The 23,775-nt window shown below is 32.5% G+C and overlaps 4 protein-coding genes across 4 annotated transcripts; 3 read left to right on the top strand and 1 right to left on the bottom strand.

The window, feature by feature from the left end:
* Positions 1-570: 570 nt before the first annotated feature.
* On the bottom strand, positions 571-7,581 carry HELRODRAFT_159919 (hypothetical protein; the record flags this gene model as incomplete). Its single annotated transcript, XM_009016962.1, has 5 exons — positions 571-681; positions 2,406-2,712; positions 5,708-5,889; positions 6,147-6,482; positions 6,949-7,581. The coding sequence occupies 5 exons, from the start codon at positions 7,579-7,581 to the stop codon at positions 571-573; spliced, it is 1,569 nt and encodes a 522-aa protein (XP_009015210.1).
* Positions 7,582-9,984: 2,403 nt separating this feature from the next.
* HELRODRAFT_64366 (hypothetical protein) lies at positions 9,985-10,783 on the top strand (the record flags this gene model as incomplete). The annotated part of the gene is made up of 3 exons (XM_009016961.1): positions 9,985-10,059; positions 10,321-10,512; positions 10,637-10,783. The coding sequence occupies 3 exons, from the start codon at positions 9,985-9,987 to the stop codon at positions 10,781-10,783; spliced, it is 414 nt and encodes a 137-aa protein (XP_009015209.1).
* A 120-nt stretch (positions 10,784-10,903) lies between these two features.
* Positions 10,904-14,491, top strand: HELRODRAFT_188195 (hypothetical protein; the record flags this gene model as incomplete). The annotated part of the gene is made up of 10 exons (XM_009016960.1): positions 10,904-10,911; positions 11,305-11,351; positions 11,741-11,794; positions 12,049-12,173; positions 12,347-12,495; positions 12,758-12,886; positions 13,187-13,351; positions 13,721-13,903; positions 14,036-14,159; positions 14,384-14,491. 10 exons carry the CDS (start codon positions 10,904-10,906, stop codon positions 14,489-14,491), a joined length of 1,092 nt encoding a protein of 363 aa, XP_009015208.1.
* A 5,491-nt stretch (positions 14,492-19,982) lies between these two features.
* HELRODRAFT_184898 (hypothetical protein) lies at positions 19,983-23,495 on the top strand (the record flags this gene model as incomplete). The annotated part of the gene is made up of 10 exons (XM_009016959.1): positions 19,983-20,087; positions 20,412-20,591; positions 20,842-21,007; positions 21,361-21,459; positions 21,594-21,681; positions 22,020-22,065; positions 22,214-22,310; positions 22,485-22,706; positions 22,891-23,362; positions 23,417-23,495. 8 exons carry the CDS (start codon positions 19,986-19,988, stop codon positions 22,688-22,690), a joined length of 984 nt encoding a protein of 327 aa, XP_009015207.1. The 3' UTR covers positions 22,691-22,706; positions 22,891-23,362; positions 23,417-23,495.
* Between the last annotated feature and the right edge of the window lie 280 nt (positions 23,496-23,775).

The following is a 23,775-nucleotide window of genomic DNA, read 5'->3' as shown; positions in this document are numbered from 1 at the left end:
GATTGTCTGAAAGATAAGAGAGAGAGAGAAGAGAAAGAGAGACAGACAGAGAAAGAGAGAGAAAGAAAGAGAAAAAGAGATAAAGAAAGAGCAAGAATAGAAAGAGAAGAGAAAAAGAGAGAGAAAGAAAGAGAAAAAGAGATAAAGAAAGCAAGAAAAGAAAGAGAAGAGAAAAAGAGAGAGAAAGAGAGAGATACAAACGCTACTTTACAAGCAAGCATACAGCACAAGATTGCACAATGATATTAATTATACAGATAACAAAAAATTTTGGCTTATATGTCTGACATAAACAAGACATCATGAGTGACATTGCAGTCAGTCATCATCATCAGCACCACCCCCAACCACAATCGTCATCATCATCATCATCATCAACTAAAACACAACTATTACCAACATCAAATAAAGGTAATAGGCGAATTACAAAACACTCCACAAACATTCAATAAATCATCATCTGCCTTCATCATATCAACACCTTAATAACATCTTCCTCATCTTCATCAACGTTTCGGATAACAAAACAATATCAATAACGAATAATAATTACAATGATATTTATTATAACTATTTTAAACCATAATTGCTAACATTGAGCAGACCATCCAGTGAGGTGAATTGAAATTTTCTCAACTCTTTATACTTCAGCCCAGTTTCACATTCATATTTCTCTGGTGTCTGTGGGGAAAAAATTAGCAAAGATAATCAATTAATTAAGTATGATACTATATAAATTTTAAATTACTTATCAATGAGAAAATGTAAAAACCTACACATAATTTTCAAATAACAAATTTAATTAATTAATTAACTATTTAATTTAAAAAAAAGTTCATTTTTACAGAAGTTGAAAAAGATGAGAAAAAATATAGACAGGTAATATAATGTAAGAAGCAATAAAACCGGTGTAAAATTTAAGTGCATATGTGAGGAGGATGAGTGTGTATGTGTGTGTATGTGTATGTGTGTGGATGTGCGTGTATGTGTAAGTATAGATGCATTTTTAGACTATATAAATGTATACATATATGAGTTAGTTAGTCACATGTTTGTTATTTTTTTTTTGAAAAAAACGAGATGAATAAACAAAATATATTTTGATTGAAAGATAAGACATTCTTGGGCTGATAACAGCATACCTAGACACGCGCGCACAAACACACACACACACATTCACACACACACACACATTCACACACACACACACACACAAACACACACACACACACACACATACTCAAACATAAACTATTAAAATAGTCAGCAGATAACATAACCATCACAAAAAAAAATGATAAAGTAAAATCTGCATTAATCCAGAACTAAACCAAATACGCAAACACTTAGGCAGTTTCGTAGTCCAGGTGACACTAGTATTGTATATATATATATATACATATATATATATATATATACATACATATATATACATATATATATATATATATATATATATATATATATATGTATATATATATATATATATACATATATATACATATATATATATATATATATATCACTTAATTTATTCACACCATTTGCTAGTTAGTACACTAATACGGCTGCAAAACATGTTAATACATAATCAAATCTTTCAAGTAGTGAGGTGATCTCGAGTTTGAATGCCAAGTGAGCCAAACTTCAGTTATCTCCTGTTGTGATTAATCATCATAGACTAATTTATTAAGCGGCACTTTGTGATTCAATGTTTGAAAGGAAGGTTGAGTTATTTTTTTTTTTGAAAATTCAAACCGGGCAAAATTTTCGAGACGCATACAACAGACAAACGAACGCAAGAACGCACACACAAACACACACACACACACACACACACACCGTTGTTTTATCTAAATATACACATACATAAACAACTCGTATTGTATATATTACATCTTTAGAGTCAGACATACATGCAAGCCCACACACACACATACATTAGACATATTGTTATATAAATAAAATAAATATATATATCGGATAAATGCATATCCATATATAAATAAAAGTTTCACGTACAATGTTTGTTGCGAGTGTGATGATGGCAGGTGAAGTAAAAGAGAGGAGAGTTGAATAACTTAACTTAATAAATCCGTTTTACCTAAGTGACTGAAGAGTGCGCTCGTGTGTGTGCGTGTCATTATCAGCTGGAATGATTGAATTTTTTGCATTTCAAAAGCTCTGTAAAATTCCAGAGCATACTTAGGTTACACACACATATGTAAGAAACAGCTTATATAAATGCACCCACACATATAGACATATATGTGTGTGTGCATATATCCATAGAGAAATACACACACACACGCGCGCGCGCGCACACACACACACACACACGCACATACATGAGTGCTTGCTCCAATTATTCAAACAAAATGATAAAAATATTTTTCAAAACAAACCTTAATCTGCCATTGATAGCCTCCACAAACACCACCGCCGCCACAGCAGCAACCAACGTAACAGCAGCAGCCACTACCACTACAAGAACAACTTTGGACTTTATCAAAGAACTTTGCAGTCTTCGTGGCACTGTCCAATAATCTTTGAGAGGGCGGTCCTTGAGTTTGAACGATGTAATTTAATTGGTCAAATTCCATCGCCCCTGGATACAGTGGCCAACCAAGGAAGAGTTCTGCCAGTACACAGCCCAATGACCACACGTCAATTGGGTAGGAGAATGGAAGGCCCAGTAAAATTTCTGGAGACCTGGAGTTGGTGATTTTGATGAATGATGACGATAGGATGATAATGCTGACGAGTGTGATGAGAATGAACAACTAGATGACAACAAAATTAAGTTGTGTGGATAGTACAGCTTTTGTGGCATATGGTGCAAGTAGGTAGATGATGGAGCAAGTAGGCAGATAATGGAGCAAGTAGACAGATGATGGAGCAAGTAGACAGATGATGGTGCAAGTAGACAGATGATGGTGCAAGTAGACAGATGATGGTGCAAGTAGAAAGATGATGGTGCAAGTAGATAGATTTGAAAGGCAATAGATCAGAAAATACATTTTTTATTTTAGGTACATGCAAGCATGAAACAGATAAAAAAAATAAGCAGCGGCAACAATAGAATAACAACAACAACAATAACAATAATAATAAATAATAGTAACAACGTAAAAACCAGTTTTAGCGAGGTTAAAAGCAACATTAACACCACCACTGACACCCAGCTCAACTAAATGAAGGAAAGATTATTTTAAAAAAGACACATATTTAAAATCAAACAAGCGAAAGAATGATAGATGGTTGTAAGAGAAATTAGATTGAAAGATGAAGAGGGAAATTTAAATAGAATGAGAGAGAAAGAGAGAGAGAGAAAGAGAGAGAAAGAGAGAGAGAGAGAGAGAGAGAGAGAGAGAGAGAGGGATAGTAGAAAAACAAATTTAAAAATTTAAAACCAGCAGTTTCAGACAGAAAAAACACTTGAGCATCAAAAACAAACAACTTTCCATGTTAAGAGAAAAAGGTATGTACTACACAATACTACAACAAAAGAGCTTCTTTAAATTAGTTTAACCCCAGCCCATACAAACACAAAAAACACACGCAAACAACACTAAATATCGCTCACACGGTTCGCATTTGGCACTTCAAATCTCCAACACATCAATATTTTAGCAGATATTGAACTTATATATCAAATTATATCAAGCAATCAACTAACACTCGATATAACACATACATCCATTGGTTAATGTATTTTTATGCAGAGTTACACGTAGCAGTACATGTCAAAGTCCTGTGTTTGTTATTGATCACCCACATTTCTAGGTTCCAGTATAATTAAAAATAAATAGATCTGACTGTGAATGTAGTGCGCACGTGTGTTTGTGCATGTGTATGTGTGAGTTTATTTGTTTGTGTGTGTGTGCGTATGTGTGTGTATATACTAAACAAAATCATGATGATAGTGATGATGATGATGATATACTGAAGAGATAAGAACCAAAACAAATAAAACCAAAAGAAAACAACTAACAAAATGTACAAGTCTTACAAAAATCCTACACGCGCACGCACACACAAACTCACGAGAAAACACACAAACATAACTGAAAGCCATGAAGCAGGCACTTATAATAATAATAATAATAATAATAATAATAATAATAATAATAATAATAATAATAATAATAATGATAATAGCATCAATATTGCAGGTGACATAAAGACCAAAGTAAAGTGAGCTGATAACTGAAATGATAATGAAAGAGTTAACAATAACAATAATAATAATAAAACAGTAATAATAATAATAATAAGTATTGAAAGTATGTCTTATCTTTGTAATTTAACTCTCTTGCTAATATTGTTTCATTTATAATAAATTACATATAATTAACATATAATTAAAATAAATAAAACATAAATCATCAAATTATCATAATAAATTCTCTTAATTAATTCTTAGAGGTGTCAACGCACGAACCACACACAAACACACACACAAACACACACACACACACACAAGTGAAGAATCCACGCATCACACACACACACACACACGCACACGGTATGTGATAGGTGGGGATCCTAACGCATTCGAATCCAGCCACTGCAACAGAAGGACCAAGCACCTTAAACTCTACACAAACTCGCTGCCTCTAAATTGCAAAACAAAACTGTAAAATGTTGCAGATAATTCTAGAAAATTTGTACTTTCAAATCGAATTTTCCTACAAAAAATGCCAAACTAAACAATGTCATCACCCTAGACCATAAGTTACAAATTTAAATGCTAATCTTAGAAAAAATAAAATAAAAATAAATGAAAAAAATATAAAAAATTTGAGGATTAAATTTAGAAACAAATTAATTGCAGCAAAGAAGCATCTTTAATGAATAGAGATAGGCCAAAGAAACATGCACGTACAAGTACCTAAATACATCCTTACATACATACATACATACAACACATACATAAATACAACACATACATACATAGTACATACATATATACATACATACAATGAATACATGCATACATTCAATCATATATTTATATACGCACATGTATATTCATGCATGCTACGTGTTTACACACACGTATGATCAAGTATAGTTCAATGCCTTCTTCAACGTTATAACCATGATGCCACTATTATTTACACTGTTACAATCTATTCATATGAGTGAGTGGGTGAATGAATGAATGAACGAATGAAAGAACGAACGAACGAATGAATGAATGAATGAATGAAGAAAGAACAAACATGCACATTAAATAGTGCAGCTAATGCGTTAGAGTACTTTTGAAAAAAAATTTTTTTTTTAATTTTACACAAGCAATAGTAATTTCAATCAGCAACATATGACCATTTGTCTGTTTTAACTAGCAATAACACTGAACAAAATTAAGACACACACACACACACACATAAACAAACACACACGCGCGCGTGCACATACCCATTAATACTCAAAAATAGACCCCTTTAACAAAAATATATACTTACACACATAGCAACTGCACATGAAAGGCAGCCACACAATACAGAAACAAGCCAAAAGTCAGATACATACATACATCCATGACTAAAACATAGACACACACACACACACACACACACACACACACACACACACACACACACACACACACACACACACACAAATATACAAAGATAGACACACACACAAACAACACGCACACACACACACACACACACACACAGAAACACAAGACACAAACCTGTAGTAGCGAGATTGAAGATAAGTAGAGCAGAGAGTCTGAGAGTTGTAGCAGGCTGACCCAAAATCAATAACCTTGATCCTACATGGGAAGTTGACTGGATCGATTAACATGATATTCTCCGGTTTCAAGTCTGCGTGGATCAAACCCATGGAGTTCAATTTCAGAAGGGCTGTTAAGATCTGAATGTTGGCAGGTTGGTTGTAGGAGTGGTTACTCAACAATTTTTTAATTAATTAATTAGTATTAAATAAATTAATCAGTTTTTTAAAGTTAATTATTTGAATTTAGGCAAAGTAAGTTAGCATTGATATCATCAGCAAGATCTTATAATTAATATTCCACATTCACTAACGAAACATATAATTAATCTATTGCAGTTTCAACAAACAAAAAACCAAAGAACCACCATTCCATAACAACACAAACACACAACAACCTGATAACCAATGATCCTAATCTCATCAGTTGGGAGAGCCCTGAAATTCTGCATCTTCATGAACTCGTACAGGTTGACACTAAGCTGTTCGAAAACGACGCAGACGTGATTATTATGTCGAAAGAACTCGAAAGTCCGAACGATGTTGTACTTTTCGTCGAACGCTTTTTCGGCTGCCAGCTGTCTGAGAATGGCGATTTCTGACTGGGCCTGCCTCTCAAAAGAAGGGTTTTCCTGACGTTTGATTATCTTCATGGCGACATGTTTAGGGTTTCGGATGAGATGAACTGGAGTGGAGGGGTCTACCCCATGATCAAGTTTTATGCAACGCAACACCTGAGTTGAAAGAAAAACAAATTACATAAATTAAATTGGATTTAAATGACTTTCTTAAAAGATTCTAGTTACGTTTAATAATGTTTACATGCATTTCTATCAATGTAAAGTTTGATAGGATAGAATGAGTTGGCGAAGATAAACTGAAGGAGCAACTGAGAACAACAAAGATGATGCCCATGTAGACAATTAATAAAGTCAAGGCAAGATGAAATGAGAACAAAACACAAATATGAAGTGCAAACACATCTGACATAATAACAGTAAGGATTAATGGAGATATACAGCTACAGTGTTGGCATTGGAAGAGAACATGAATTTGATATGAATAAAAACAATCTATTTGATGACCCATGATATGATGACATGATGACGTCATGATTCTTTGATGACATGAAGCAGTGATGGTACAGATGATATCATGTAAAAAAAAACCATAAAAAATGTTAAAAATAAATGCAGTCACCCTTCCAAAAGTGCCCTTGCCACCAAGAGAGAGAACTTTATAGGAAGACGTAGGTGAGTAAATGATTTCGGGTTCATTGAAATACTTCCTCCAGTGTATTGGATCGCCGAATGAATCAGTAAAGACGCATTGATTGACATCAACAGCCGGTAGACTGAGAAAATTTGTGGGGTTGAAAATAGATTGCTGTATCAATCGAAGTGTTAGGTCATAGTTATTTTCATAAACAGAGGTGTCAATGTAATTTGTTGCTGTTGTGGGAAAAAATTGGCAGTTGTTATTGTTGTTGTTGTTGTTCTGGTTGTATATGCTTAAAGCATAGCAGTCATTGTTGTTGTTGTTGGTCGTGTTATCGTTGTTGTACAGTTGACTTCCATTATAAATAATGTTATTCGTGTTGTTGTTGCTAATGCTGTAAAACTGATAAGAATCAGAACAGGTTTGATCAGTTAATGGATTAGAAACTTCAAACTGGGAGCTGCTATTACTACTACTACAGTTAATTGTTGCAGCAGTAGTAGTAGTTGTAGTAGATGTTGTAGCTGATTCACTGTTGTTGTTGTTGTCAATGTTGATGCTGTTTACCATAGTCCAGACATCAGGATTATCATTTGAGCATTTTGTGGCAGTCATGCCAACATTATTCTAGATTATTTGTTCTGAAAACAATTTTTTTTATAAAATAATAAATCTAGAAATAAAAAAATAAATTTTATAAAAATTAAAATTAGTATTTATTTAGATAAGCTAGGTTCAACAGATTTTTTATTTATAGTTACTTTGATTTTAAATTCTTAAAAATTCTCAGGAGATTTTATATTTATAGTTACTTTGATTTTAAATTCTCAAAACAAATTTATTCATTTAATATTTAGTTATTTTGTAATTTATTCATTTGTCTGTTTAATTTTCTATTTTTATTTGGTTGGTTCTATTTTTCTGATTCATTATATTCCAAATATTCTCACTGATTCATTATCACTGAGGTAAGCACACAATTTAATAATTAAATATTCATTTGAAACTGCTAAATTTTCTTGGCTTAATTTAGAGAATTAAGTAAGAACATTGACATTGATGATTGAATCATAATCATATACAATCAATCAAATTACTAAATTATATAATAAAAAAAGTTATAATAATATAACTTTTATACTATATAATATTATTATATTATATTAAAATTATGAATTTAATCTTATTTTATTTTAAAAATAAATTATTTAACTAATTTAAAATTACAAAGCTACTCAGTCATTACTAACTAACTTGCAACTGAAATCAGCAGATCTGATGTAATGTGTAAATCATAATGTTAGAAGTTAGGTTAGACTAAGAAAGTAATACTAATAAGAAGCATAACGTAACAAAGTCGTAATAATTTGATATGGAATTACTCATCGAACAGGTGAAACCACTAACTGAAACTTACTATACTATGCTGCGGAGCCAAAATTAAACATTAAAAAAAGCAGCAAATCAATGCTTTTCTTATTATTCTTATTCGAAATTCATTAAAAAATTTAAAACCGGCTAATTTAAAACGAGATAAATGAATTTAAAATGAATTCTAAAATTTTCTACCCACGAAATGAAAATCGACTAATCCGCGTGGCGTCGTGCCGTTCCTAACTTTCACCTAACTTGACAACAACTGCGTTTTATAATAAAGAATGTTACGTTAGCAACGTTAGGGGAAAAAAATCAGACGAAAATGGCAACCAATTAGATGCATAGGAGTTGTATTATATATAAAAACATATTATATACATGAATATATATAAATATATTAAAAATTTATATTTATTAAATTTTTATATATGTGTGTGTGTATGTGTGTGTGTGTGTGTGTATGCATATATACAATACAATCATCTATATATGTTGAAAGGAGACTTTATTGTATGCAATATTGTATGAATTCCACCAAATTGTTGACATTAACCAATTTAAAGTTAGTTTTTTTTTATTTTTTTTTTTAGAATTTTCAGAAATTTTTTAAGGCAATGTATATACGTATGCGATACGTGTATGTTTGCCTTTATGAACTCTATCTACAGCCAATTCGAGCAAACGTTAAAAGGTAAAGCTTGCGTCACCTACCTATTAAATTATATATACAGCTCTATACAAAACAGGATTTATGTTGTATTCTCGATATAAGATCGAGATGCAAGGAAATGAACCGCAATGAAATACGCCGACCGACAAAGCCTCTAGCTAGCTTGGTGTAATTTTGAAATGTAACGGTCGTAAGAGCAACTATTATAAAATTGTATGTTAGTGACGATGAAACATTCATTTTTTTCATTCTCCCATTCTCTCATTCGATTATTTATTTATTTACATATTCATTCGTTCATTCTTTGGTCGTTTATTCATTTTAAAAAATAGTCATGTATTCATTGGTAAGTACATAAAAGTGTTACTTATCACCGGGATATACCTGCAGCAAAACGATGATAGGTTTAGTGTATGATGTCACTGTGGCTCTTGCTTCCAGTAAAGTTAATGGTGGAGAAGCATGGGTATATCCATGTGTAGAAGCAAGATAATCTGGTTTTATAAATATATGCGATTTTAAGGTGAAATCATGAAAATCACATACATAGGCTACTGATTTGAAATAAAATTTTGATTCTAAGTGTAGTTCAATGGCTACAATACAATCAGATCATGTTTGATTTTTACTGCAAACTTATCGTTTAGTCATATTTTGCCATTTTGGTGATAGTAAATCTTGTTAATTATAACAAATAAATCATTAATAGTTTATCGATAAAAGGCAAAATCAACTTTAGAAGAGTATTCTATTCATCGAAGTCTAATTTAAATCTGCTCAAAAAAAAGGCTCACTAACTTAAGTGGGCGGTGCAAAATGAATCATACACGTCTTTTCTATTAATCGGTTCACTTTTAATCTACTAAATAATTACAGATCGTACTTCTTCGTCCGTCATTTTATAAAAAATACTTCTATATTCGCTGTTTATTGTTGATTTTAGAAGATAATTTCTTAGTGTTTTCAAAATAATGACGACTTCAAATCCAAGTAAAAGTGATATAACGGCCGTTTTCAAACGACTAAAAAGTATTCCTTCCAACAAGGTATCCTTATGGCTTATGTTAGCCCACAAGCCTGGATCAAACTTTTTTGTGTCCTGTTTTGGTGTTTTTTCGTGTTTTTGTTCGTTTTTCAATGACCGGCGATCTAGATCGTGGTTTTTAGTACCGTTTTTTTATTTAATTCTCTATAAAATTTATTAATTAATAACCTAATTGTGATACATAACTTTTTTAATTAAATTTTTGACAGCACCCATTTAAATTTTAAAATATAAAAATCTTTTGACCTCTTTCAAAATTTAGCAATGTTTTGACTGTGGGGCTATGAACCCAACGTGGGCCAGTGTCACCTATGGAGTGTTCCTGTGCATTGACTGCTCTGCTGTCCATCGTTCCCTGGGGGTCCACATCACTTTCATCAGATCCATACAGCTGGACACTAACTGGACATGGCTGCAGTTGAGGGCCATGCAGATTGGAGGAAATGCCAGCGCTGTACTTACAACTATTTTTTTATGAAAACACAATAAACTAAATTTCAAGAGAATTGTATTTTATTGTTATTATATAGCATTGTCAAATATATTTCTACTTCAATAGCCTTTTCTTCATTTCACAGAGGGCCTTCTTTGAACAGCACAACTGCACGACGAATGACTCGCAGTTAAAGTACAAAAGTCGAGCAGCTCAATTATACAGAGAGAAACTTCATCTTAGTGCAATGAAAGCTCTCAAACAACACACAAGGGTTCTTCTTTTTATTTAATTTTTTCATTTTCTTCAATTTTCTCCATTTTTAAATTTAAAACTGCTTTCAAAATGATCTAAGAAGAATATTTTTGGCCCTCCGAGACCTAAGTGATATATATGTACTGTAATTATAAAAATGACAATGTCAGAGAGTAGGCTGACCAATTTATATGGTATTTATAATGTATTATTTTAGCAATCTCATTTTCAATTATCTTAAGTGTCCATTCATTGAGTTACATCTGTTAACAATAAACTCACTGAAAAATCTTGGACATTAAAATTATTTTATCACCAGCTGCTTAGTGATTTGTTATCATCATTAAAACTTCATCAATATCATCATTAAAATTGATGTATGTCATTGATTACTTGATTAATTGATTGAATAAATGAATGAATGATTGATTGGTTGATTGATTGATTGATTGATTGATGATTTATTGATGATTTATTGATGATTTATTGATGATTGATTGATTGATGATTTATTGATGATTTATTCAAGTCACAATGATCAACATCACCATTTCTCAGTTACATCTGGATAGTGTACATGGAGAACCACACACTGACGATGACCAGTTAGCAGGCAACCACCACCAGCAACAACATCAGGAGTTTTTCACTGAGCATGAAAACTTTTACAGCAAGGAAACCTCATTATTCAATGTTTCACAGCCTATTAGTTAGTTGTTTAGATAAATTAATTAATTAATTAATTAATTAATTGAATGGTTGATCATTTGAGTAAATGGTCAATTAATTGATTGTTTGAATGTTGGATTGATTGATAAATTGATTGAATGGTTGATTGATTTATTGAATGATTGATTTATTGATTGGTTGGTTGATTGTTTAGTTGATTTTTATGAATGCAAGTTTTTTTCAAAATTTCAAAATCCACATCTCTTATTTTTGGCTATCATAAATTTTTCTCTTTAATTGAATTTATTTATCTCGTTTTTGCCAGATACAAATGTTTCACAAGACAGTGGAAAGATGATTAATTCTGACATCAATAAAGGTGACATAAGAGTTTAATCAATCATTGAACCATCAACCAATCATCACCCAAATCATATCATTTTATCTGCCAATCAGAAATGTTTGTTCTTTTCAATCATCTATCCACCGACCAATTGAAAAGCAGCATTCAAATTTACAATTTTCTCATTAACCAATTAGAGAGCAGCATCCAAAAAAAAAATCAATCATCAATTTATCAGCCCCAATCAGAAAGCAGCATTCGTATTAATCATTGATTCATTGACCAATCAGAAAACACCTCAGCTGAAGGCCCAAATATAGAGGCTGCACTGAGCATGTCTCCAAAATCGGCTGAGAAGTTATTGGCCGGACACAAGCCGACGATCGGTGGAAGAATAGCCCCCAGTAAAAAAGGGGTGAGTTTGTTGATTGGTTGGTTGAATGGTTAGTTAATTGGCCAGTTGATTGACTGATAATCTAATTAATTATTTATTTTATTACATGAATGAATGGTTAGTCTATTGACCTTTCATATATCTATATCTTCAATTTGATTAATTAATTAGTGTTTTTGATAACATTTTCTAAGGCGGGAGGTGCCAAGAAAGGGGGTTTGGGTGCTCAGAAAGTGACAACTAATTTTGCAGAAATCGAGTCAGCGGCCTTGCAGAAGGAAAAGGAAGTCCCAAGTGCAATCAAAGATCATAAATCCAAACCTGATAACGACAAAGATAATTAGTTAGTTATATATATATATATATAATATTTATATGTTATTTGTTGCTTTTTACTGAGTTTAATAGATATTTACTGATAAGAGTCATATTGAATTTTAAATCTCACATTAAACACCATCACTAGATTAACTACTACCACAATAACAACAACAACTACTCCCAGCAACGACATCACATTCACGGCAACTTCACGACGACATCAACATTTTCCACACACAAACACACACACATACACGTACACACACACGCGCGCACACACACAGCATCTCCATGAACCTGGCCTACAAAGAATTGGCAATTGATGAGAACAAGCGAGCTCAACAGTTCAAAAATTTTGATCCCAAAAAATTGGAACAGGCGGAGAGGCTTGGCATGGGTTCTGGGGGTACAAGGTTCATTTATTTACTTATTTACTCATCCATCCATCCATTCATTCATTCATTCATTTATTCATTCATTCATTCACTCATTCTTTCGTTCATTATATTTTTTATTTTTACAAATATGACTGAATGAACAAGTAAAGGAATGAATGAATGAATTAATTAATTAGTTATTGAGTGGATGAAAGAATAAATGAATTAACAAAGTGAATGAATAAACAAAGTAGTGAATGAATGAACACACGAGTGAACGAATAAATGATGGAAAGAATGATTGAATGAATGAGTGAATTACCTAATTTTACACAGATTAGTGAGTCACTCAGCCACCTCAGATATGCAGTGCATAAATCAGGAGAACCCGACCAATGGCTCGGCCCACTACAAAATGGATCGATACTCGTCTAGGGGCTCCAAAAATAACAATGACGACGACTTTGAAGTCATCAACGATGTCAGATCTTTCCAAATGAAGTTGGTCTCTTTGCTACTGTTGTTGTTGTCGTCGTAGATGATGTCGTAGATGAAGTCGTTGTTGTTGTTCATTTAGTTTTTTGTTGATGTGATTATTTGTTTTTAGGTTAGTTCGAATTGTCACCGCCCATATCTACGTAGCCATGATTATCATTTTCGTTACCATCTTCATTTAATCATCACAGACTTGTCGTCATCAAAAAAATTGTCATCTCCAACATCGTGTTCAGCGTCGTCGTCATCATCATCTCATCATCGTCACACAATCATCATCATCATCATCACACAATAATCATCATCACACAGTCATCATCATCATCACACAATCACCAAATTATCACCATAATTATAATCACAATCACCACACAGGTCCAACTACTTTGACGCCAAGCACTCGTCAGATGACAGGGACTTCAACGATAAGTCTAATTGGACGAAAAAATCCTCTCGAAGCATGCAGGAAAATGATTTCGGAGGTGCTGGTTTTGGAGGCTATGGCGGCAGTAGCAGCAGTGGTAGTGGTGGTGTGGTCGCTAAAGATGATGATGATAGGTGGGTCGTGATATGGCTAATGTGATTTTCATTTTTAGTGTTTTTTATTCTTTGCTCTGACAAAACATGAGTTAGTTTGTTTTTTTTGTCCTGTGTTAAGGTTAACAATTATAATTTTTTTCATCTATCCAGAGGTCGCAGTCGAAAGGCTTACCCGGTGCCGAGTGTTGAAACGTCGTCAGAAGCACAGCAGAAATTCGGCAACGCCAAAGCCATCTCTTCTGATCAGTTTTTTGGAGGAACTAGAGATATAGATGTGTGTTTACTTGTTTGTGTGTGTGTTTGTGTGTGTTTGTGTTTGTTTGTGTGTGTGTGTGTTTGTGTGTGTGTGTGTTTGTGGGTGTGTTTGTTCGTATGTGTGTTTGTATGTGTGTGTTTGTGGGTGTTGGTATATGTGTGTGAAGTCAAGTTTTTTTTTTATGATTCTTGTTTGTTGAAGTAATTGTTGGAGTGAAATACTTTCCCAACTGCCATTATTAGTACGAAGCGAAACAGAATCTGAGGAAATTTGAAGGTAGTAACGCCATCTCGAGTTCCGAATTATTTGGTGGGGCTCCTGATAACTCAAGGTCAAAGTCAATTGCATAAATTATGATAATCAGTGCTGGGTTATTTTTAAAAATTTCGCTTAATTTGTGCGCTATTTTATCTGCTTCTTGTAACTTTTTGTTATTCATTGCATGCAGCAAACTTAAAATGCAATTATTCATTCAATGTTTCTTGTTTAACATACGAAAATATTGATTCAAATTTAAATGTAGTACAATTTTATATATTTATTACTATAATTAATTGAATTAATTAATAAGTAAGTAAATAAATTATAAGTAAATAAATTAACAAATGAATACATTTATATTTAGGTATACTGGTACAGACTTATCAGACATAAAGGAAGGTATGAGACAAGGTATCATTCATTCGTTCATTCATTTGTTCATTCATTCTTTCATCCAATCATTCATGTTCAGTCGTTCATTCTGGTTTATTCATTTATTTATTCATTTGTTAATTCATTCTTTCATTCATTCATCCAAGTTCCGTTATTCGTTCGTTCATTTGTTCAGTCATTCATTTGTTAGTTAGTTGATTCCTTCATTTGCATTCATCTGCATATGTTTCTTTTCATGTCTAATTAATTGATGGATGGATTGATGAATTAATTGAATGAATGATTGGTTGATTGATTGATTGATTGATTGATTGATTGATTTATTGATTGGTTGGTTGATTCATTCATTCATTTATTCATTCATTCATTCATTGAAGGCATAAGCAAAGTTGCTGGTAAACTGTCCAACCTAGCTAGTGACGTCATGGGATCAATGCAGGTGTCATATTTTTTTTTTCCATTTTTATTACAGTTGTTATTTCTCTGCTTTGAATATGTTTTAGAAATTTTCATTTTCTCTCTTTTTCTTCTCTCTCTCTTTCTCTCTCTCTCTCTCTCTCTCTCTCTCTCTCTCTCTCTCTCTCTCTCTCTCTCTCTCTTTCTTTACTTTTTTCAGGTTCTTTTTTCATTGTTTTCTTAGTTTCTCCATCGAATTATGAAACAACATTTTTTTCATTATAAATTTCTAACAATATCAGAATGAGTTTTGCCCTTAATATTTGTAATAATTAAAAATTATAGTTGAATATAATTTAATGATAATAATAATTAATTTATGATAATAATAATGAAAATATATTTATTGATGATTTATTAAGTTTTCTTTTTTTTCAGAGAAAATGAAACAGATAGAAAGATTGGTAGACAGGCAGATTGATAGAGAGGCAGGTTGATAGAATGATAAATGGATGGATGGATGGATGGATGGATGGATGGATGGATGGATGGATGGATGGATGGATGGATGGATGGATGGATGGATGGATGGATGGATGGATGGATGGATGGATGGATGGATGGATGGATGGATGGATGGATGGATGGATGGATGGATGGATGGATGGATGGATGGATGGATGGATGGATGGATGGATGGATGGATGGATGGATGGATGGATGGATGGATAGATAGATAGATAGATAGATAGATAGATGGATAGATAGATGGATAGATAGATGGATAGATAGATAGATGGTCAATCGTCATACATTACATTACACATGGTTTTGATTATTTCTTCTTGGTTTAACTATATACAGACTATCAGATTGCTATGATTAAGAAATATATATATAATATATATATATTATTTTATTATACATGTTATTTCTTTTTATTTTGTTTTGAATTTATGAGTAATTATAAAAATTATTATTTTTATTATTATTTATTGTTATTGTTTTTTATTATCATCGAATGATTTACGAATTATTTAATTTTTTTATTGTTATTATTGTTATTTTTATTGTTCGTTTTGCTAATATTATTATTATTTTGTTTCATATTGTTAATATTATTGTTATTATTATTGTTATTCCCAGCATTATAAGTCCGTTCTTGTTGTGCAGTATGTATGTTTTTGTGTGTGTGTGTGTGTGTGCCTGAGTGTGTGTGTTTGTATGTTTATGTGCTTGTGTGTCATATGGAATTTTTAGAAAGTTTAAATGAGCTACTTTGTTTTGTGTGAATTTGGATGAATTAATTCATGGACTTTGGATGTTTATCAATGATTATGGTTTTTTATGGTCATTATGATTGTATAGCTAGAGAGATCTATATCTTGTTAAATGTAATTGCAAAGCGTAACATTAGAAATCCGTTTGTTCATTTGTTTATTTTATTCATTCATTCATTCATTCATTCATTCATTCATTCATTCATTCATTACTCGATTGAATAATTAATTATTTTACGAATTTATTGATTGATTAATTGATTAATTAAATTATTTTTCATCTAAGGTTCTTTCTACTAAAATTTTATCAACTAAAAACAATAATCGGTCTCTTATAGTTTTGTTAAACTGAATGAATAAAACTAGGACGTTTGTTTGAAGCTTCCTGTATCTAACTCATATATCTTCATAAATACGTCTCTGAAGTTCTTGAATTTGGATAGATAGACAGATAGATATATGATGGATATGAATATAGGATATGGATATGATAGGAATAGATAGATAGATAAATTTATAGAAAGATAGATAGATAGATAGATAGATAGATAGATAGATAGATAGATAGATAGATAGATAGATAGATAGATAGATAGATAGATAGATATGGTTTTATTCAAAATAGATATGGTCATATAAGAAAAATTGTTTAATAGATAGAGAGATAGCTTTATATATAGATTTATAGATAGATAGATAAATAAATTGATAGATAGATAGTGAGCGAGTGACTGATGCTTTACCTTAGAAAGTTAATCAAAAATTTAGTTTTTCATGGTTTTGTTAACTATTACTCTCTTCCTGTAGATGTTATAATAGTAATTTTACTCTAGTTCTTTTTACATTATGTTAACGTGAGTAACGCTATTATTGTTATTATTCTTGTTCTCGATGTCATCAATGCTATTGTCCCGACACCATAATTTTTTTATTATATAATTTTAATTTTTAAAAAATTATGCTATGCCATTAAACAATTGATAAAATTGTAGCTAATTTTAAATTCGTCTAGAGCTTATATTCAGTAAAGACAATCAGTTTATTGGCTATTGCTCATACTCATATATATATATATATATATATATATATATATATATATATATATATATATATATATATAGAGAGAGAGAGAGAGAGAGAGAGGAAAGAGATTATCATACACGATATATCAGATTGATATATTATTCATTCATTCATTCATTCAATGATCCTCTGTAATCCCTTAAAAGACCGTTGAGGCCGATGGTATTCTATCTCTCCAAAATCCTTTTCTTTCCCTCGCCATCTTCATTGAGCCCAATGTTCCAACCCCCGTCCGTTCCGGGATATCATCCATCCACTTCCTCACAGGTCTTCCCACTTTTTTCTTCCAGTCCCTCTTTCTCATCAGTACTTTTTTGATCAGTCTGTCGTCTGTCATTCTGCAGATGTGCCCAAAGATACCCAGCTTTCTTTCCTTGACACTTTCATACACAGTTTTTTGTTTTCCAAGTTGTTTTCTTATGGCATCGTTTCTTATCTTTTGTCTCCAACTGATTCCCAGCAACTTTCTATAACAATGCATCTCGAATGCTTCCAGTTTGTCCATGTCCATTTTTTTGTATTTTGTGTTTTTGTATTTGTTATATATATTTTTTGGTCCTTTGCAAATTCCAGCAGTTTTTCTCTATTATTTCTGTTTCCTATACCGTATTTTCCCATGGCTTCTTCAAAACCAATATTGTCTCTTCCGATCTTTGCGTTCCAATCTCCGGTGATTATCTTAACATCTTTCTTTGGCAGTACATTCAATGTTTGCTCCAGTTGATCGTAGAATGCCTCGATTTCTGCAACCGAGTGATCCATTGTTGGAGCATAGACCACTACCACATCAATGTCTTTCGGGTATCTCTTAAACCTCGCATACATCATTCTTTCATTCACTGGATTGTACTCCAACAGTGCTTTTTTTGCTTTTTCGCCAATAACCATTCCAACTCCATAGACGTGCTCCCTCTCTGTTCCAGACCATAATATCTTCCCACTTTCCATTTCTCCACCTCCTGTCCATCGGACCTCACACAGACCAACCACATCATATCTGAATCGTTCAAGTTCTTTCTTCATCATCGCGTAAGCCCCTGTCTGCCACAATGACCTGACATTCCAAACTCCAACTGTCAACCCCATCTTCAGTCTATCTTTCTGGTATTCAGTAGCATATTTTACACTGCAGCCTCTAGTCCCCAAAGCTGCAGCGCGGACCTTGTTCACCCGGGCGACGTCCGAGACGGTATGTGCATACTTTTTTTGGACTACCATCGTGTTATTAGCGTTTTTACGACAGTGTAGCAAGCTCCTGTCAACCATTCCTTTCTATCCGGACTTTGGACCGGCACCTGATATTACTGGACCGCAACTCAGGTGGTGGAGTGTGGTTTTCTGTCTGGATTTGCTCCCATGGTCTTTCCCATGAACAGGTATGCCGCAAGGCAGCGGAGGTTTGAAGTCAGAGTTTTCCTTCTCCTAGGTAAATAGCCGACCAAGGCTAACGAGCTTCACCTGCCCGAAGCAACTGGTTATGGCGCCAGTTATTCGCCTTCGCCCCTTCTCCTGTTAGTTTAAACAGTTCTGCCGCGTGAAGGCCAGAAGTTGGGCTTGGTTGTCAGAGGCTCTTTGAGACGCTTGCCATATGGGAGCATTTTATAGATGATGGGAGCTTATCCCCATCACCACCCCCGGCATTAACTACCATTCAGAACCTGATATATTATATACAGATTATATCACGTCTAGAGCTTATATTCAGTAAAGACAATCAGTTTATTGGTTATTGCTCATACTCTCAAATATATATATATATATATATATATATATAGAGAGAGAGAGAGAGAGAGATTATCATACTACACATGGCTTAGAGACTGATGTTTATTTAGTACATGTCCAAAGCTATAATTTTTTGATTTGTTCATTCATTATTTTCTGTTATTACAGGAATTTATTGATTAGATCTTCATTTCATTGTGATTGAAGCAACGTCTTAAAATGAAAAATCATACTTTTGTGTGGATATATTGTTTAGGGATCTATTAAATTTAGAATCATCAACGTATCATCGGATATCATATGAAGGAGATATCATCCAATGATGTCTTTCAACGTGGGTAGTCCTTGTGGATACAAACTTGAGGAGATACGATATCAAACTACCATAAGCTGAAGAGTGCGTTAATTACAAGAGGTGTAAATACTATTACACATTCAAATGCTCAATATGCGAAATTTTATGAACATATACACACATTTTTGAATACGTACAATTTCACACACACACAAGCACAAACATATATGAATACTAATAACGCTTTAATACAATATATATTATCTAATATAAATATTGTATTGTTTGTAATAACTCATTCGATTTTCATTCAAAATAAACCAGTAAGTTCTCCAATGGAGTGTGAACACCAGCTGTTAAAAATAACCATTCCTACTTTCATCTAAATTAACTTTTAGATTTTAAAATAAAATGTCCAACTTAAATTACGGTATCGATCTTGCAAGTGGGATATCAAAGCGAGTGCTATTCGCTTCAAAATACGATCTGCCTAACTATGAAAAAGACACGAAGGTGGACATTTTTTTTGACTAATTTTATTCTCATTTTAAAATGTAGTTGTTAAATTTTTTGACCAACTGATTGACTCCAAAATTCTAACTTCTAACATTACATATTCAATCATTTCATTTTCATATATTTATATATTTTTAATATATTTTTATTTTATTTATTTATTTATTATAGAGAATATAAATTTTACTAGAAGTAGATAATGTAACTTTGCACTCTAACTAAGGATACTTGAACTCTTAAGTTCTATTTAACTTAGATTAGACTTTTAGAGGCTAAACTTACACTAACTTAATAGAAATTATTAATTCCTCCTCCCAAAAGATATATTTCCGCTACCAGACAAGACTCTGCGACAATGACCACACCGTCTTGGATGACAACCGAAAAGATAAAAAACCTCTGGAACTTATCATAGGCAAACAATTCAAGTTGGAGGTCTGGGAGACTTGTCTGAAGTCTATGAGACCCAACGAAGTTGCCTCATTCATTGTCCATGCCTCAGTCAGTAATTATTATTATTATTATTATTATTATTGTTATTATATACCCTTTTTAGTAGTTCTTGGAACATAATTCCCGTAACATTAGTAAAACCAGTTCACAACATACCAAACAGAAATTATTTATCAAGGAATACCACAAAAAACTAATTAATGATGAATAATTAATTAATAATTTAAATAATAACATCATAATACACAATTAATTAGTTATACCCAAATTCACAATTAATCATACCAAAATCAAACAGCTGGTGTCCAATTATCCTATGGTGGCCAAAAGTTTGCGAGAAATTAGGTGTGGGTCGTGCAGCACTGGGCACCACTGCTGTGGGATGACGATTAGGGAGTTGGGATTGGGACATCCAGATTTGGATAATCTACTCCATAACCCTCAACCTCTGGAGTTTATTTTTGGTTGGCTGCTGTTTTTATTTTTAATTTACATTTCGTTTCATTTTATTCCATTTTTTGTTTAATTTTTAACTGATGCTTATATTTTATTTTAAATTTTGTTTTATTTGGTTGCATTTCGTTCATGTTTTTAGTTTATTTTTTAATTTTTTCAAATTTTTGTATCAAAGATATTTTCTCATGCTCAAATGCTTTTGTTACTGGTTATTGTACATATTTGTCTGGTAATGCTATAATGATTTCCCATTTTCGTTGAATTCAAATGTGATTTAAAATGATTTATAAATGAATTTATTTATATTTCCAAAAATAAATCAAAAATTATAACAAAACCAAAAAAAAAAACCAAACGAAAGAAGTGACATCCGTCGAAGATGTGGGGAAATATAAGAAAGACCTGTGGGCTCTTAGCGATGATGAAAAACTTAACATCATACCAATGCTGAAAGAGGAAGGTACATGGTGAAGGATCATGATGGCGATTATGGTGATGATGATGGTGATGATGAAAAGAGTGATGATTGTGATGGTGATAATGGTGATGGTGATAGCGATGATGATGATAGTTTCAATGATAACAACATTACAGGCAACAAATTGTTTGTCGATAAAAAGTACGAAGAAGCTTCCGAGAAGTATGGACAGGCTATCGGGCTTCTGGATCAACTGGCCCTCAAGTAATGATGATTGTAATGCTGGTTTTGATGATGATGATGATGGTGATAATAATAGTAGTGATTATGATGATGATGACGGTGATAGTAGTGATTTTGATGATGATGATAGTGATAGTAGTGATTATGATGATGATGATGGTGATAATAGTGATTATGATGATGGTGATGATGATAATAGTGATTATGATGATGGTGATGATGATAGTTGTGATTATGATGATGGTGATGGTGATAGTTGTGATTATGAATGATGATGATGATGATGATGACGATGATGATAGTGTGGTTCTTTGATGATGGAATGTTTTTTTTTATATACAATAAATGTGATTTAACAGAGAGAAACCTGGAGATGAAGAATACCTGGAGTTTGAAATGAAAAAGGTTTTGACTGATTGATTGGTTGTTATAATAGTGATGACGAAGACGATGATTATGATTGTAATGATGATAGTGATCATGATGATGATGATGATGATCATGATGATGATGATGACGACGATGATGATTATGATGATGATATTAATTTCAGATTCCCTTCCTCCTCAACTACTCACAGTGCAAGCTGTACCTCGATGACTTCTACTCTGTCATCAAACATGCCTCCGAGGTCCTAGAAAAAGACCCCGGTACTATAATTATAACTATAATTTGTTATAATTATTATAATTATTTGTATCGTCGAATTATGAAAAATAATAATTATGTCAGTAATAATAAACACTAAAACCGAATTATATTCATGCTTAAAGTTCACTGAAACATTTTGTCATCATTTTTTTCCGATGAAATTCTTTTTGCAGATAATGTAAAGGCCCTGTTCAGACGAGGCAAAGGTCACGTAGGGGCCTGGAACCCCGAGGAGGCTCGAAAAGATTTACAGAGGGCCGCAGAACTTGACCCCAGCCTGTTGAAGGCCGTCACGAAGGAGTTGAATCATCTGGCCGAGATGGAAAAAGAGAAAAAGATCAATGATCAGATGCTACTGAAGGGAAAGTTGTTTGCTTAGTTGGTTGAGTTGGTTGGTTGAGTTGGTTGGTTGGTTGGTTGGTTGAGTTGAGTTGAGTTGGATGGTTGGTTGAGTGAGCTGGTTGGTTAGTTGGTAGTTTGGTTGATAGATTGGTTGGTTGCCTGGTGACTGATTTGTTAATTGATTTATTGACTGAATGATTGATAGATTGGTTGGTTGGTTGGTTAGTTGGTCGGCTGGTTGGTTGGTTGGTTGAGGCGAGTTTTCTTCAACAGCAGTCAATAATTTTGTTTTAAAATATGTTACTCATCTCATTTTTAAGTTTCTGCCATTTCGATGTTGTGGTTAATCAATCATTTAATATTTATTCATATTATTCATTTGTTTAATGATATTGTTGTTTGACTTTATGTAATTATATTCATTAAGCTTCAAGTGCGAGTAATTATTTTCTTACTTTTCATGATTTTTGGGTTTTTATAAATTTGTCGTTCGTATTTATCTATTTATTTGTTGTTGTACATTGTGATAGAAAGTTCAAAAATAATTTATTTATCTTTTCTTTCATTCTTTCATCCATTCACTTATTCATTCATATCCATTCACTCACTCATTCATTCATTTATATTCATTCATTCATCCATTCATTCATATCCATTCACTCATTCATTCATTCATTCATTCATTCATTCATTCATTCATTCATTCATTCATTCATTCATTCATTCATTCATTCACTCATTCATTTATTCATTCTTCTTTCATTCATTTTTATTCATTTATTCGTTCATTCATCTATTCGTTCTCTATTAAAACAAATAACTTTTGTAACTTACTAACTGAATACATGTTTATAGTTTGTAAAAAAAATATGTTTGTATTTTTTAAAAAATACACATGTACCAGCATAAATAGACGCGTAAGATACGTTCAATCAATCAATCAATTATGATACGTTATAGACGAATATATACAAACATACACACACATACATACACACATACACGCACACATACATACACAGATACATACATTAAGGCTTCAATCCCGGTTCTCAAGGAATCATCCGGCATTTCTGCGCATGATGGTATGCGCCCGGACGGATGCACACTAATACCTTGGAG

The sequence above is a fragment of the Helobdella robusta genome (genome assembly GCF_000326865.2).
Source record: "Helobdella robusta unplaced genomic scaffold HELROscaffold_2, whole genome shotgun sequence".
Classification (NCBI taxonomy): domain Eukaryota; kingdom Metazoa; phylum Annelida; class Clitellata; order Rhynchobdellida; family Glossiphoniidae; genus Helobdella; species Helobdella robusta.
The sequence above is the reverse complement of the archived record's forward strand: the minus strand, read 5'-3'. Positions and strand labels throughout refer to the sequence as shown.